The following is a 14,763-nucleotide window of genomic DNA, read 5'->3' as shown; positions in this document are numbered from 1 at the left end:
CCGCCCTCAGCGGTTTATACCGAAGAGATGAGGAGAGGGGAGGAGCTCTTGCGCTGAGTGACAAGGACGACAGCTCCGCCCCCAGCGGTGTATAGCGAAGAGATACTAGGAGAGGGGAGGAGCTGTTGTTCTGAGTGACAAGGATGGCAGATCCGCCCCCTAGCGGTGTATACCGAAGAGAGATGAGGAGATGGGAGGAGCTGAGGTGCTGAGTGCTGGATGTGATAAGCCTGCAGCTCCGCCCCCAGCAGTGTACAGCGAGTAGCGGGGAGGAGCTGAGCGCTGGATGTGATAAGGCTGTCGGCCCCGCCCCCCGGCGGTGTAACTATAGAGGAGGAGGGAGGAGGAGTGTTGCTGCTGCTCGCTGTCCCCCGGCCGGCTCAGCAGACACACACATACATAGAGCAGCGCTCCGACACGGCGGCGTCTCTGCAGCTCCATAGGAAGGAGGCAGCTGCTTCACTGCGGAGCTACAAGGAGGGGAGCCCCGGACTCACCCAACTTCTGCATCCCCTGGGCTGATCTTCTACCCTCTGCTGTGATTTGTTGCATCTTCTTCATTCTGCTGAATATTTGTCATCCTCACCTTCTTCCTCCTCCCGATCTTCCCCGGGACTTGTGGATGTGACAGCGGAGGAGCTGGGGACAGAAGAGCGATGAGGAGCCGGGAAAGTGGTGGTGGAGGCGGCTGGAGCAAAGCTGGGGAGACAGGTAAGGAGGAGACCCCACCACCCTACACCCCTAAACATGAATAGAGCATAACTGCAGGTCGGGGTGCTGGAGGAGGAGGAAGAAGTCCCTCCAGGTCCTGCTGACTTAGGTGGAGCCCCCTTAATGTGTGATGAGGGGGTTCAGCCTGAGAGCCCTCCTGAGCTGATCATGGATGGAGGAGACAGAAGGCGACCAGCTGATGCATTGCTATGGACCATCGCATCCTTACTAACAGAGGGGTATTGGGGTACCCCCTCTCTATCCCTGGAGCACCCCTTTAAGTCTCAGGGCGTCACCCCCACTGGAGATGGATGGAGACTGGGGGGATGACTTGGAATGGATTTGGGGGGAGAGCAGCAGCTAGATGCTGTTTATAGACAGAGCAGTCATTGAGTAGTGATGCACCCCAAAATGGGCAGATAAGATTTTGGGGGAAGAGGGTGTTGATGCCAGCCCCCCCCCCCCCCCCTATCCTTTCCCCACTTCCCAGAAAGCCTTCTAGCCCATGGCTGTAGTCAGCACAGTCCAAGTCTCAAATCATTAAATGCTTTTTTTTTATTAAAAAAGTAACAAAAAGAGCCAAATGGTACTCTTGATTTATACCCATGCCCCTTACTTTTTTGGTGCCCAAAAATGTAAACCCACCTTCCCTCCATGGGAAGGTTTCTGCAGAAGCTCCTGAGAATGAGGGTGTACATCATAAACCAACAGTGCTGTACTGTTAGTTTCTACCAATGCTGCTTAATGTGGTGGTGCACAGTGATATTTGCACCCCCTGGACAGGCTGCTGCGGATGCCTCTGGGGGTGCTGTATGTGGGGGTTCACTAGCTCTCTGCACAGCACTGGGGGAAATGTTCCAAGGCAGGAACAGAAAATCCTGATGGCAATGAGTGGAGATGGGGAGGACGGCTTCGCTGAGCTCTGTTAGGGAATGAGCTGTGGCACCCCTTCACTGCTGATTAGGGATGAATAGAGAGAGAGGAGGAATTTTTTTTAAATTTTATTTGGGGTGGTGGTGTTGATGATGGATTTTTATTAAAAAAAACTGCACTAATGGAGGTAAAAACTAGATGACAGCCCTGCTATTCCCTATGACAGCCCTCAGTGCTCCAGACTTCAATGCTGGTCGTGTACGATAGTGTCTAATGGGGCCATGAATCTGTATGGGGGGACCCTATTACTTCGACTGTGCAAAGCAGTACCCATGCAACGGTCATAGGACTGATTGAGGGATACCCCCCCCCCCCCCCCCAATATGCTTGTATAGTGGGGAGAATGTAAAAGCTTGGGGTTTATGCTCTGCACCCCACTAATACAGCTAATCACACATACATGTCACAGCAGTAAGGCTTGTTGATGGAGTGAGGAATGGATATGATGGTGATGAAGTGTTGGGGGGGGGGGGAGGGGGTCTAGGGCTCTGGAGAGATTAAGAGGACACCCTACTCTGGAGACACTGACGTAGTGAAGATGACCATACACATTCAATAGTGAAGCTCTGTGGTCATTTTTGTAGGGAGCGGCATTTAAGATTTGGGGGGGGGGGGGGGGGGGTTAGCTTTGCTGCCTTTTTTTCACCAGTGTCTATAAGAATGATTGGAAATAGCTGTGGACGTCCGTATAGACTTGCACACACAGCTTCCTCTAGTGCTGGCTGGGTAATGGGTAAATACATGGCTAGCTGTGATCAGACTCAGTGGCTGTAATTGAGCTGTATACAGAGGCTGCGTTGAGATTTCCAGATGTAAGGCTGCTTGTATGAAGCAGTGTAGGGAGTCCTGGTGGTTCTTTCATGTAGGATGTGTTTTGCTAGAAGGTACAGAGGGGAAAAGTGAATGGGGAACAGCACAGTGTATGCATGCATTGCTGGTGAAGGCAGAGCTGTGAGCGCTGAAGATGGGTGGGAATCCAGAACATGGGGAGAGTGAGAGCAAATTGCAAGCCTGCATAGATAGCCCAGCCTGTTCTGCATACAGAGCTGAGCCTTGCGCTCGCTATGAGTGGCTGCACCTTCTCCCAGAAGATGCCTGCAGGTGTTTTTTGGTGATTTCTTCTGACTTGTTTAGTAGAGTCCAGCTCTGGGTGGCTTCTCACTGGAGTAACTGCACTAGTCCTATCCTTGGATGCACCTGCTTCTAATACAACCCTTCCAATTATAGCCAGATCCCTCTATAGGTAATACTTCTCAGCTGAGTCCAACTTTCTCTTCTCCCCTCCCCCCCCCCCCCCTTTTTTTATGGAAGATATGTGCTGTTTTATGTCCCCTTTGCATTTTTTTTGTTCTTTTTAAACCATCCTTGCATTACCCACTGCCAAGTTGGCCAACAGACTTATTTTATCAGTGAACGCCATTAAAATATGCCAGTCTGGCTGTTATAAACATTGACCATGACTTAGCTCTTGGGTAGGCACATTAGCCATACTGTAGTTTGTGTGGTCAACGTAAAATAGACAGGCAGAACTTGTAAGAGAAGGCAAATGTTAAGGACCCCCGGTGTTGCCTTCTTTCCACCCCCCCCTGGTAAAAGTGACCGTCTCTGGCTGCTGTTAGCAGACTGACTTCCTGTAGAATGTATTGCTCTTATTCGTGTGTGTGTGTGTGTGTGTGTGTGTGTGTGTGTGTGTGTGTGTGTGTTTCATCAATCTGGACCCTTTATGTTGGTTTATCAAAAGGTATAGAAAACTCTCATAGCCTGGGGAGATTTTATTAGCTGGGCGGTAGGAATACCGAATGGCGGTGGTGTACAAAATATATGGCGTGATTACCTTATTGAAACGCCATAAATCATCTGGTTGTCTTTCTAGACCACCAATCTGATCGCTGGTATTGTTGGTAGCTTTTTGTTGCTCAGACTCATAAGAGAAAGTGAGAATATAGGGGAAAAAAATCCTTTTTGTGAAAAAAAAAAAAAAAAACATTTTTCACTGCTTTGCGTTTATTTTTGTGCAGCCTGTAAGGAATGGTTGCTCTTTCACCCCAGGTAGTGCTGATGAGAGCAGTATGCAGCACCTGTTCTGTAGCCCTGTGTACTGCGGGAAGTGCTTGCCACATTTTTGCTTTTATTTATTTTTCCTTATCCTCCTTATGCCACTGCTGGTTTGTATTTTGGTTAATCCCTCCGACTTTAACCCTGGCCAGAACAGATGGTAGCATGGTGCTGCTGAAGTCCATATTAATGGACTACCTATTTCCTGCATCGTAGGAAAGTGCACATTACACAACTGGATGGGTTCCAGAAGTTCATTTTCCTCTTCCTGTGGTGGTAGCGGTGATGCTTGCCTTCAGCTTTGCCAGGTCTTTTGAGTGAGGTAACCCATGGCAACCAGGCTGAATCACAAGGTCTTTGAGTGAGGTAACCCTTGGCAACCAGGCTGATTCTTGCAGTCTTTCTGAGCGAGGTAACCTGTGGCAACCAGGCTGATTCTCGCGGTCTTTCTGAGCGAGGTAACCTGTGGCAACCAGGCTGATTCGCACGGTCTTTTTGAGCGAGATAACTAATGACAGCCAGGCTGATTTGGACTTGCAGCCAGCCTGACCAGTCAGGATCATTCAGATTGGCTGGCTTGTTTCTGGCTTCCTGTGATCTATAAAATGTGCAAGTTGGGTCCTGAGTCCTCTTGACTCCTTTCCCCCATCAAGTAGATGGTGCGAAGTTAGTATGTTCTACCTGTGTGGTTTTTTTTTTTTTTTTTTTTTCTCTTTATGAACCCTTGCTTCCACAGTCCAAATAAAACTAGAGGGAGGTCTACTGGCTTCTATCCAAACTGCCCCTACCCAGTGTGTGTGCGTATCGGACTGTGATGACCATATTAGATGGTAAGCTCCTCAGTGGCTGTCTTTGCTCATGGAGGCACCGGTACTCCCTCAGATAATTTGTGGTGAAAGTAGCAGCGTCATGCCTATTAGTAGTAATACGATAAGGACGTCAGATTAGTATGAAAAAAGCCTGGAGAAATTTGGCCGACGTACTGGTCAATCGCCAGGTCACACCTTTTTACATCCTCCCCCGGCCGTCGTCAGCCTTCCTCCTAATGAACGTCTGCTTCAGCTGCTGCAGATTCTTAAGAGATGCCAGTCCAACCTAGAAGCGAGTCCTCCTTTCTTTGCTGAAATGAGATGGACTCAATTATGCTGGTCCCCCCCCCCCCCCCCCCAACACACTCATTTTTGTTCTGTGGCAGAGGAAGCAGTTAAAAAGAGAAAATGTTCATTTTTTTTTTTTCTAACCTCCTTTTTATTCTCCTTTTTTTATGTCTTATTTTTGTGTGGTTTAGTGCATATTTAGATGTTTAGAGTGCAACGCAGGAATGGAATGCGTAGCAAAAGCAACTATTGATCTCCCCATTTCTCGTTTTCAATCTCCCGTCTACATGAAGCATTTGGATTAAACACGCAGATTTGATGCATGACTCCCAGAGCAGCCGTATTCGGTTGCCGAGCGTCCAGCCAGTGGGTTTTCTTTTAATGGGCACTGCAGCCTTTTGCGTTTCAGCTGAGGTTCAGTCACTTGGGTTGGGGAGGGGGGGGGGGGGAGCATTGGTCTGGATGGAGGAATATTGGCTCAAAGGTGGTGGCTTTCTAAATAATTATTTCTGCCAGATAATAAAAGGCAGTCTCTGTCTCAAGCTGTCCATTATCTAGCGACTACAGCATTCCACTTGTGTTCGGCGGCGGTGAGAGTCAGGCTGTGTTAGAGAGGATGGCTAATCACGCTTCGCCAATTGTGTTCTGTCTGACAGCAGAGTAAGCGAAGAGGATTATTTGGAATTTTTTTTTTCTCTCCCTTCAACCCCCTCTTCCCAAATGCATGTACCAAACCCAAATCGATGTAACAGCTTTAGTATAGACTCGTCCCCCTAAATGCTTAACTGGCTCTGTGCAGAACAGGTCTTAGCTGAGCTGAATAGCTGCATAGATATATAGGATTCCCCCTGTCAAGTCAGATTAATACGGCAAAATAAAGGTGTTTGAATCATTCTGTCTGGCTCGTTTTGCTGTTCGAATGTGCGTTTTGCAAATCAGTAGATCAGACGCGTGTGTGTGATGAGGACGGTGTTGGAGAGAAAGCCACTGAGACCCACTTAACACTTGTTGTGTCGACGTAAAGCCTTAATCTCCCTGCATTTGCAGTATTAAACCTGCGTTCTCCAACTGTCACCTGTAGCTTCCATCTCTCTCGTTCAACCTCTGCCTCCCTGATCATCGCCATCCTTTGCGCTGGCAGTGATTTCCGCCTGGCAGTGATTAGAGCGTGTGAATATATAAGCATTCACTCTGTGTGCAAGCGTTTGATTATTGATGAATTACAGGGATTGAGGCGCAGTGGAAAGAGCAGGGGCTGTTACTCACACATGGACGCAGTTGAGCAGCGACAGTGGAGTAAACGATAGCAGCCAATCAGCAGTCGCCTTCGCTGCTTCCCTGCCTGACCCTGATAATGCATGTGTGATCTGCAGTTTGGGCTGAGGGGGTGCACATTAAATAGACCATTTAAAACCCAGAGATCTGTGTATGTGCTTGTAGGTTTATTTTACAATTGGGGGGGTGGAATCATTTAATATTAAATACATACGCCCGTCTAGGCATTATAAATCCATTATATAAATGCCTATTAACTGCTCCTGCCATATTGATAGCGTTACGTAGTATCTCATTTGCCTGTAGTTCTGCATGTCTTGTTGGCCATTTCGTGATCTGTGGGTAATTTTTCTATGCACGATGCCAGGAGCCATCCAGCACAGTATGGTGGATCTCTTAAAACAAGGCATGGTTATGTAATCGAATAGAATACACACTTCCCAATGCATGGTTGTAATGTAGCATCAATATGCATACTTTTTCCTTTTTGCTAACTGTACGATTTTTGAATCGGCCAGATTTATAGACTACACCTTCAGTTGGGCTCCTTAAAAGGTGTAAACATTTCTGATATCAGTAGAGATATATGCCACAGATAGAGGGGGAACTAGAAATAATGTGGGCTTTCTTTATGTCAAATAAAGCCTGGGGGGGGGGGGGGGAGGGGGGGGAGGGAGGGTTGGCTCCCTTATTACTATAATTTTTGGGTTGGTTTGTTTTATGACTCAGTAGGTGACTGACAATCTCTCGACTAGCATGGTGGTTACATATTGGTGCATGGGTGATGCTGCTTGCCCTTGTGACTGAACTCTCGTCGGCCTTTGTGTTACGGGGCAGTGAGCACGTGCAGGATGCACTACATTGGCATCCAGTCAGATGCTCTCATCCATCTGTGCAGAGCAGAGTCCGCTTTAGTTTGGCCAGCAAAATATACCCCTCTCCTCCCACCCTATACCAAAAAATATATAAAGAAGAAAGTATAATTTTTTGTGTATCTTCTCTTTTTTTTTTTTTTTTTTTTTTTTTTTTTTTTTTGTCTGTATACATTTCTGAGGTTGCCAACCAGGGGGTTTCTTAGACAATAATTTTGCAAGTTTTCTAGAATTGTCAATAAGGCTTGCGCAAGACGATTGAGGGGGGGGGGGGGACATATCCCCAAGTTTTTACCCATTGTTTACTGTTCTTATTATTTATCAACAATACACTTTTTGGTGTTTTCCCCTGGCTACTACATAGCACTTTTTGTCATTATTATTAAGCTAGTATGAAAAGATATAGGGTAGTTCGATGTTTTTGTTTTTTGTAGTGGGTTTCCTTACCATTGTGATGTACTTTGCTGAATGGTAACCATAGACCTATAGAGATAAGCAATACCTTCTTCATTATTCACTACTGGTCATTTATCAGATGTCTGGCTACTGAATGCATAGCCTACATGTATGGAACCTCCAGGTCAGAATTGTTGTTGTTGTCGTTATTATTTCAGCTGTGTGTGATATCTATGTGCCAATTCCCCCATTTTTTTTTTTTTTTTTTTAATCAAAGGAGGAGTTTTGTGAAAGCTTTGAACGATATTTGGACATTAGGCTAGTCCAGTGATGGCTAACCTTGGCACTCCAGCTGTGACAACTACAAATCCCATCATGCCTCTGCCTCCCCAGGTTATGCTTAGAGCGGTCAGATTATTGCAGTGCCTCATGGGACTTGTAGTTCCAACACAGCTGGAGTGCCAAGGTTAGGCATCACTGGGCTAGACTAATATATGTATATGTTGTCATGTGTGTTTGAGTTGTAGGTAGAAATTGGTAGAACAGTGCAGTGATGTTAGAAGGCTTAAATCTGCAGGCCGATGTGGGGCCAAGTTGTTACCATCTTCCTGTCTAGGGACCTTAATGAGATGGTGTATAACAGCATTTTGCAATCTACTGTGCCGCAGTTGGGAGATAAAAGTGAAAGTGTGTGCGTATACACAATACAATCCCTTTACAGTAACCGTACTATATCTGAAGTGTACTATCAGAATTGGTCCTGCATTGTATGCTGTGTATTTATACAGGCACATTGGCAGGACCTGGGGACTGAGTTTTCTATAGCCAGAGGTTTACTACAGTAGAATCCCTTAATGCTAGCTACACACAAAGCAATTTACTGTCAGATCGATTATTTCCAGCATGTCCTATCGACTTTCCGATCACGTTTATGGAAAATCGATTGGAAATCAGATCGGACGTGTTGGAAATCTATCTGATGGTAATACTGTCAGAAAATGGCGGTGTGTGTGTGTGTGTACAAGGCAATATTCAGGCGTAAACTCTAAGGGACCAGGAAAAGTATGTATTTTACTATCTCGGAATTGGTCATACATTGTATATTTATACAGATGCAGTTGCTGGGACCTGAAGACTGGGTTTACTATATCCAGAGGTCTTACTATAATGAGATTCTACTGTAATATATATATATTACACTTGCACACATCCTTGAAATAGGCATCATTTGTTGCATAGGTGTTTGTTATGCTTAGCTTTTCATTAGCGCGCTGTTCCGGAGAGAGCAGCAGATGATATGGTGTGATACGTGAACACCTAATTGCACGATGATTACTATTTTCCTTTGCATGTTCTGTGTTTTTTAACTCTGTCCCACTGGCAGTGGTGTGAGGCTAGCCTGTCATCACTCTATCAGCCACTAGAGGCACTGTAGAGCTGTAGAACAGGTGGGTATCTGTATTGTTGTCAGTGTATGTGTGTATGTATGTGCATGACTGTGTGTGTATTTTTATTTTTTTGTGCCTTAATTTTTTTTTCCTGTTTTAGTTGGTTTATCCTGGCTCTTGAGTCTGAGGACCCTGACGGTAAAAAGAGGGGCAATCATTCTTTCCGGTTGTTTCTCGAATGTTTTCAAGTGATCGGGGAAACGAGCGTTAATGTCTCTGGGAATAGACTTAATGCGAAGCAAAATCTTTAACGTTTGACCGCTTTTATAGGTGGGAGGGAAGATAACAGATGTTGCTGAACATAAATGAGAGGAAGCTTCATAAGTAGGGTTTTTTTTTTCTTTTTAAGTTTGGTGGGGGGCACAGATTTAACCCCTTAGCTCCTGGAGTGAATTGGCTGTGCGATGTCATATGTTGCACGGGGAGCTGTGGCACTTGGGCACTGGATGTTAATTTGCTTAACGATGGGCCTGACTCGTCGCGGTGTCGCCCTAACGAGGGCTGTTATTTCTGCGCGGCCATCAATCAGATTTTGCACCTACTTTGGGAGAGTGACAGCTGGAATCTGACGTGGGGAAGTAACAGTTGTAAGCGCTGACAGGTTGCTACGTAAGGCCCGATGCGTCCTTCAGCTGCTTGGCATAATTAAAAGCAAAGCAAACGAGGAGGTGTCGCCTGCGGCAACCAATCACGTTACAGCTGTCTTCACTTATATTTTTTTTCTCTCCCTTGGTGTAGACTTCTAAAATCAAAGCATGGCATTTGAAGAGAAATGGATCGAAAGGGGCAGATTATTTAATTTTATTTTGTTTTTAGTATGAACAGTAGATGAACAAATGACGTGCTAATTTAATAGGTTTGTTGCAAATGGCGGGCAATGTAATGTAAAATCGAAGCCCGTTAACGTTGATAGCTGCTGACTTGGGCTCAGCTTCAGGATGAATGTTTTGTAACAAGCTGGTGACAAACTCAAATAATTAGTATTATTATTTAGTATTTATATAGCGCCAACATCTTCCGCAGCACTGTAGAGTGTATATATAGTCGTGTCTGTCCTAACTAACTGTCCCTCGACGGACCTCACAATCTAGTCACTACCATAGTCATATGTCTATATTGTGTAAGTACTGTAGTCTAGGGCCAATTTAGGGGGGAAGCCAATTAACTTATCTGTATGTTTTTGGGATGTGGGAGGAAACCGGAGTGCCCGGAGGAAACCCACGCAGACACAGGGAGAACATACAAACTCCTTGCAGATGTTGAACTGAATGGGATTCGAACCAGGGACCCAGCGGTGCAAGGCGAGAGCACTAACCACTATGCCACCATGCTGCTTTAGTATTTTTGATTACTTCTCGAGTGATTCAGGGTAAAATTTGGAGTAGTTATCCTGTAGCAACTATTAACTGCAACAAACTGACTGACTGGTCGCCATGGCTTGCTGCTCGGTTTGCTCAAGTCTACTTTGCTAAATCTTTCCTTTTTTGTTCCTTTCACTGCAACTGGTGGTTTGTATAGTTTACCTTTTTTGTATACATGATGTGACCATGAATAACATAAAGCAAAGGGCAAGATGCAAGTATCGGTGTAATGTCTTATATTAATGATAAAATGCAACCTATCCCATTCAGTGTGGATGCCTCAAAGACCAACATCCTGTTGTCCGAGGGAAAGGCGGGGACAGGCCTGTGATTGGGGGGAGTGGTGTAAGTCTCCAGTCCTGGCATGACCTTACCCCCAACTGACCAATGAACTGCACAGAGCAGTTCATTGGTGAATAGATGAATACAGAATTTGGGAACCAGTAAGAAATACACCTAAAGTGAGAGGGATAAGGAGGCTGCCATATTTATTTCATTTTTAAATAATGCACATTGCCTGGCTGTCATGCTGATCTTTTGCCTCTAAAGGAGCTCATACACCTAACGATTTTCCTGCCGATATACAGCCATTTCGATCACAGTGATCAAAACGGCTGTGAAATCGCCGCACACACCGCTGACAGAACGATCGATTTCCGTCCGAAATCGATCGTTCTCGTCGATTCCCGTTGAGCCGTCCGTGCGGAAGATTTTTCTCGGTCGCCGGCTGTTCAGGAGTGCGTCGATAGCAGCATTCGAATGCCCGATGCAATGCAGCGGGTATACATTACCTGTTCAGGCCGGCGCGAGTCACCGCTGTCTTCTTCTCCGCTCCAGACTGTTCCTGCAGCTACACAGAACTTCCTGTCCCGGCAGGAAGTTTAAGCAGTAGAGCGCCCTCTACTGTTTAAACTTCCCCTGGACAGGAAGTTCAGTAGCTGCAGGAACGGTCTGGAGAGGAGCAGAGAAGACAGTGGGGACTCGCGCCGGCCGGAACAGGTAATGTATGCAGGGGATGCAGCAGTGGCAGCTCCACAGATTGTGAATCGATTTCAGCCTGAAACCGATCACAATCTGTTTGCAGTAAAGCCAGCCATACGATCCCTCTCTGATCTGATTCGATCAGAGAGGGATCTATCTGTTGGTCGAATCTGATGGCAAATCGACCAGTGTATGGCCACCTTAATGCTGGGTACACCCAATGCCATTTCCTGTCTGATCGAAGGGGAAACAGACAATTATTTCAGTTATGTCCAGTCTTCTTCTTCTCCTGTCAACAGGATCAATTTTTCTAAATTACCTCAGGAAAATTGATCCTGGGAGCAGTTTGGACATGTACCCACAATGCACCTTCCTTTCAGATTACCAGTCGATCAGACAGGAAATTGCATGGTGTGTACTCAGCATAAAACTTTTTTTTTAGCCATTAACCCTGAGCAAGCATGCAGCAGATCAGGTCTTTAACTGGATTTTGGCGCGTTTGTTTCAGGTGTATGATTCAGACACTACTGATGCATGAAAGATCAGCAGGACAGACAGTCAACTGGTGCAGTAGAATCCCTTTATAGTTATCTCTAAGGGACCAAGAAAAGTAGTTTACTGTATCAAAATTGGTCATACATTGTTTATACAGACCCAGTTGATGGGATCTGAGGTTTAAATTTACTATGTAACAAGATTCTACTGGATTGTTTAAAAATAGATCAATATGGCAGCTACCCCATATCCCTCTTACTTCAGGTGTCCTTTAAGAGCCAGCTTCGCTGACTAGGGAAAACTTTTTTTTTTTTTTTTTTTTTTTTTTACCAGCTATGATTTGCTTACTATACTATAACATCAGTAAAGGGCTTTTCCCCCACAGGACTCAAAGTGCATAGATATGTCTCAGATCATTACAGGGTTGCAGGCTGCACGGTGTAAAGGTGCGTACACACGCACTACATCCGGCAACGATGGGTCCGTCAGACCCTCCCGCTTTGCGGACGTTAAGCCGACAGTGCGTGTGTACACGCTGTTGGCAGACTGATATGGCTGTTTCTGGGCAGATCGTTCAGAAACTGCCTTATCAGTCCGCCAACACCGCGTACACACGCACTACTGTCGGCTGAACGTCTGCCCAGTGGGAGGGTCTGACGGACCAATCATTGCCGGATGTAGTGCGTGTACGCACCTTTTTAGAGAAGAAAGTCCGGTGTTTATAAATGCCAGACTAAACTGGTGGCTTTTCGGATTTTAATAGATCCTTTTTAATATGATTGTGAGGGTGTGATGCAGTTTTAAAGAGAACCCGAGGTGGGTTTGAAGAATATTATCTGCATACAGAGGCTGGATCTGCCTATACTGCCCAGCCTCTGTTGCTATCCCAAACCCCCCTAAGGTCCCCCTGCACTCTGCAATCCCTCATAAATCACAGCCATGCTGCTGACAAACAGCTTGTCAGAGCTGGCTGTGTTTATCTCTATAGTGTCAGTCTGCTGCTCTCCCCGCCTCCTGCAGAACTCCAGTCCCCGCCTGCATTCCTTCCCTCCCTGCTGATTAGAGGGAAGGGACGGGGGCAGGGACCGGAGCTATGCAGGAGGCGGGGGAGCAGCTGAGACTGACACTACAGATGTAAACACAGCCTCACAGCATGGCTGTGATTTATGAGGGATTGCAGGGGGACCTTAGTGGGGGTTGGGATAGCAACAGAGGCTGGGCTGTATAGGCAGATCCAGCCTCTGTATGCAGATAACATTCTTTAAACACACCTCGGGTTCTCTTTAAGGAACATTGGCTATGTGCCTTCTGGGATTTGTCTATCCCTGAAGCAATCATATTGGCATATCCAATGAAAAATAATGTAGAATTGACTGGACATCCACCCCTTATTTTGTATTTCTTCTCTCGTAGAAGACAAACCGGTGTGCAGGGGAATTCCGCCTTATTTTCATAAGTGAGACCCTCCACAGAAGCCTATAGTGAGAAGTTGCTTGCAGTTGTTTTGAGACCTTGAATGATCATTTCTGGCCAGTACTGAGCTGTTGAGGAGCCTTGACTGTGTAGGCCATAGGAGGTTCCCCTCACAGCCCCCCTCTCTGGTAGCAAAGGATGCTGTTTTCTTCAGGGCTGGTTATTCACAGAAGCATGTCAAATTTGCCACAAGCCTCTCGGCTAATTTGTTCAAGCTGCAACTGTGTAAATGGAGCCTTCCTGTCATTACCTCACCAAAGGGGACCCCCTCCAAGACCAAAAGGTGCGGATGTCACGTCTGGCAGATGGACAGATATTTAGGTGGTCTCGCTCAAGTGATTCTCTGACCTATTGATTGCCTGCTACTGGTGTCTGCAGGTCTAGTGTGTAGGTGCAAAGCGGCATGTCACACGTTAGTGCTTACTGTCTGAGGCAAGCAAACCAGTTTTTATGTTTGCAGTCCTGTAGATCTTAAATTATTTGTCCTCTCATGCCCAGTTCACAGGTCCATAAACACACTGGTAGGTTGCTATAGCATGGGCATGTAGTGTACTGGTGAAGGGCTCTGCCTCTGACGCAGGGTTTGAATCTTGGCTCTTCCTGTTCAGCAAGTCCGCTCCTAGTCATTAAGGAGACCTTGGGCAAGACTCCCTAACACTGCTAATGCCTACTGAGCGCACCCTAGTGGCTGCAGCGCAAATGTTTTTTTTTTTTTTTTTTTTTCTTTAGTCCGCCAACAGAAAAGCGCAATATAAATGTTCTGTGTCTTGTCAGGTGTATGCCTCTAATGGGGACCTCATCGCTGATTTATGTATGACACCAGTGGAGGGATGCATCATGGGAAACCACACTGGCTCATGTTAAGCTGAATTATGGCAAATACCTGCTGTTTTTAAGAAGGCCAATTACACTCTGTGCTTATTTGTGCAGTATCGTCTTCCATGGTGCTGTTCAACATAAGAAACAAACGTGGGTACTCAATACAGAGGTTGATGAATGTATTACACTCCCAAAGTGTATGGGTAGCTGACCAGTTCAAAGGTAAACACTAGTTTTCTACCCAGATTATAATTAAGTGCTCTATTATATACAGTTTGGAGTGCATCCGTGTATACTCCGTACCTATGTTTCCAAGGTGATCATAAACTTTCTGGATAGCTGGCCATCGATCCGAACTTTAGATTTGTTTTTAGGTACAAAGGAATGTGTGCATTTCAGATCATGCTTGTCTGTGTGTGTTGGGCTCCACTGATGCGGTTCTCTGACAAGTGGATAAAAAGTTCCCAGTAACGTTGTTCATGTGGTGCGTGTCACTCAGAGATCTACCAAAGTCTGCCATCAGTGTCTAGATCATGAGTATTGAAGAACTATTATGATCCCCTTTACCCCCCCCCCCCCCCCCTAAAGACATGCACATGTGGTTTAGTCAATAACTGCCTAAAGTGGCACGACGGACGATCAAATCCCCCCCCCCCCAGCCCTCAACTCACACACAACTGATATTGATCAATCCACTAACCCATGGTCAAGTGATTCTTGAGAAGACTTCCGCAAAATTGTTCTGGAAGTGGCCATACTATATTTTTTTTTTTTTTTTTTTTTTTTTTTTTTTTTTTTTTTTACGTTGAACCATTTGATTCACTTATTTTATATCGAGAGAGTATAG

The 14,763-nt window shown here is 45.8% G+C and overlaps 1 protein-coding gene across 5 annotated transcripts in view; it reads left to right on the top strand.

The window, feature by feature from the left end:
- The first annotated feature begins 343 nt into the window (after positions 1–343).
- The window catches only part of PCDH1 (protocadherin 1), a 352,375-nt gene continuing 337,955 nt past the window's right edge, over positions 344–14,763 (top strand). For all 5 annotated transcript variants that reach the window (XM_068278113.1, XM_068278110.1, XM_068278109.1 and 2 more), the window contains exon 1: positions 344–711. In XM_068278113.1, the coding sequence (XP_068134214.1) occupies positions 657–711 (55 nt within the window). In that variant the 5' untranslated portion in view covers positions 344–656. The remainder of the gene's footprint in view (positions 712–14,763) is intronic.

Source organism: Hyperolius riggenbachi, chromosome 3 (genome assembly GCF_040937935.1).
Source record: "Hyperolius riggenbachi isolate aHypRig1 chromosome 3, aHypRig1.pri, whole genome shotgun sequence".
Lineage (NCBI taxonomy): Eukaryota > Metazoa > Chordata > Amphibia > Anura > Hyperoliidae > Hyperolius > Hyperolius riggenbachi.
Note: the sequence above shows the minus strand (reverse complement) of the source record. Positions and strands in the feature narration are given on the sequence as shown.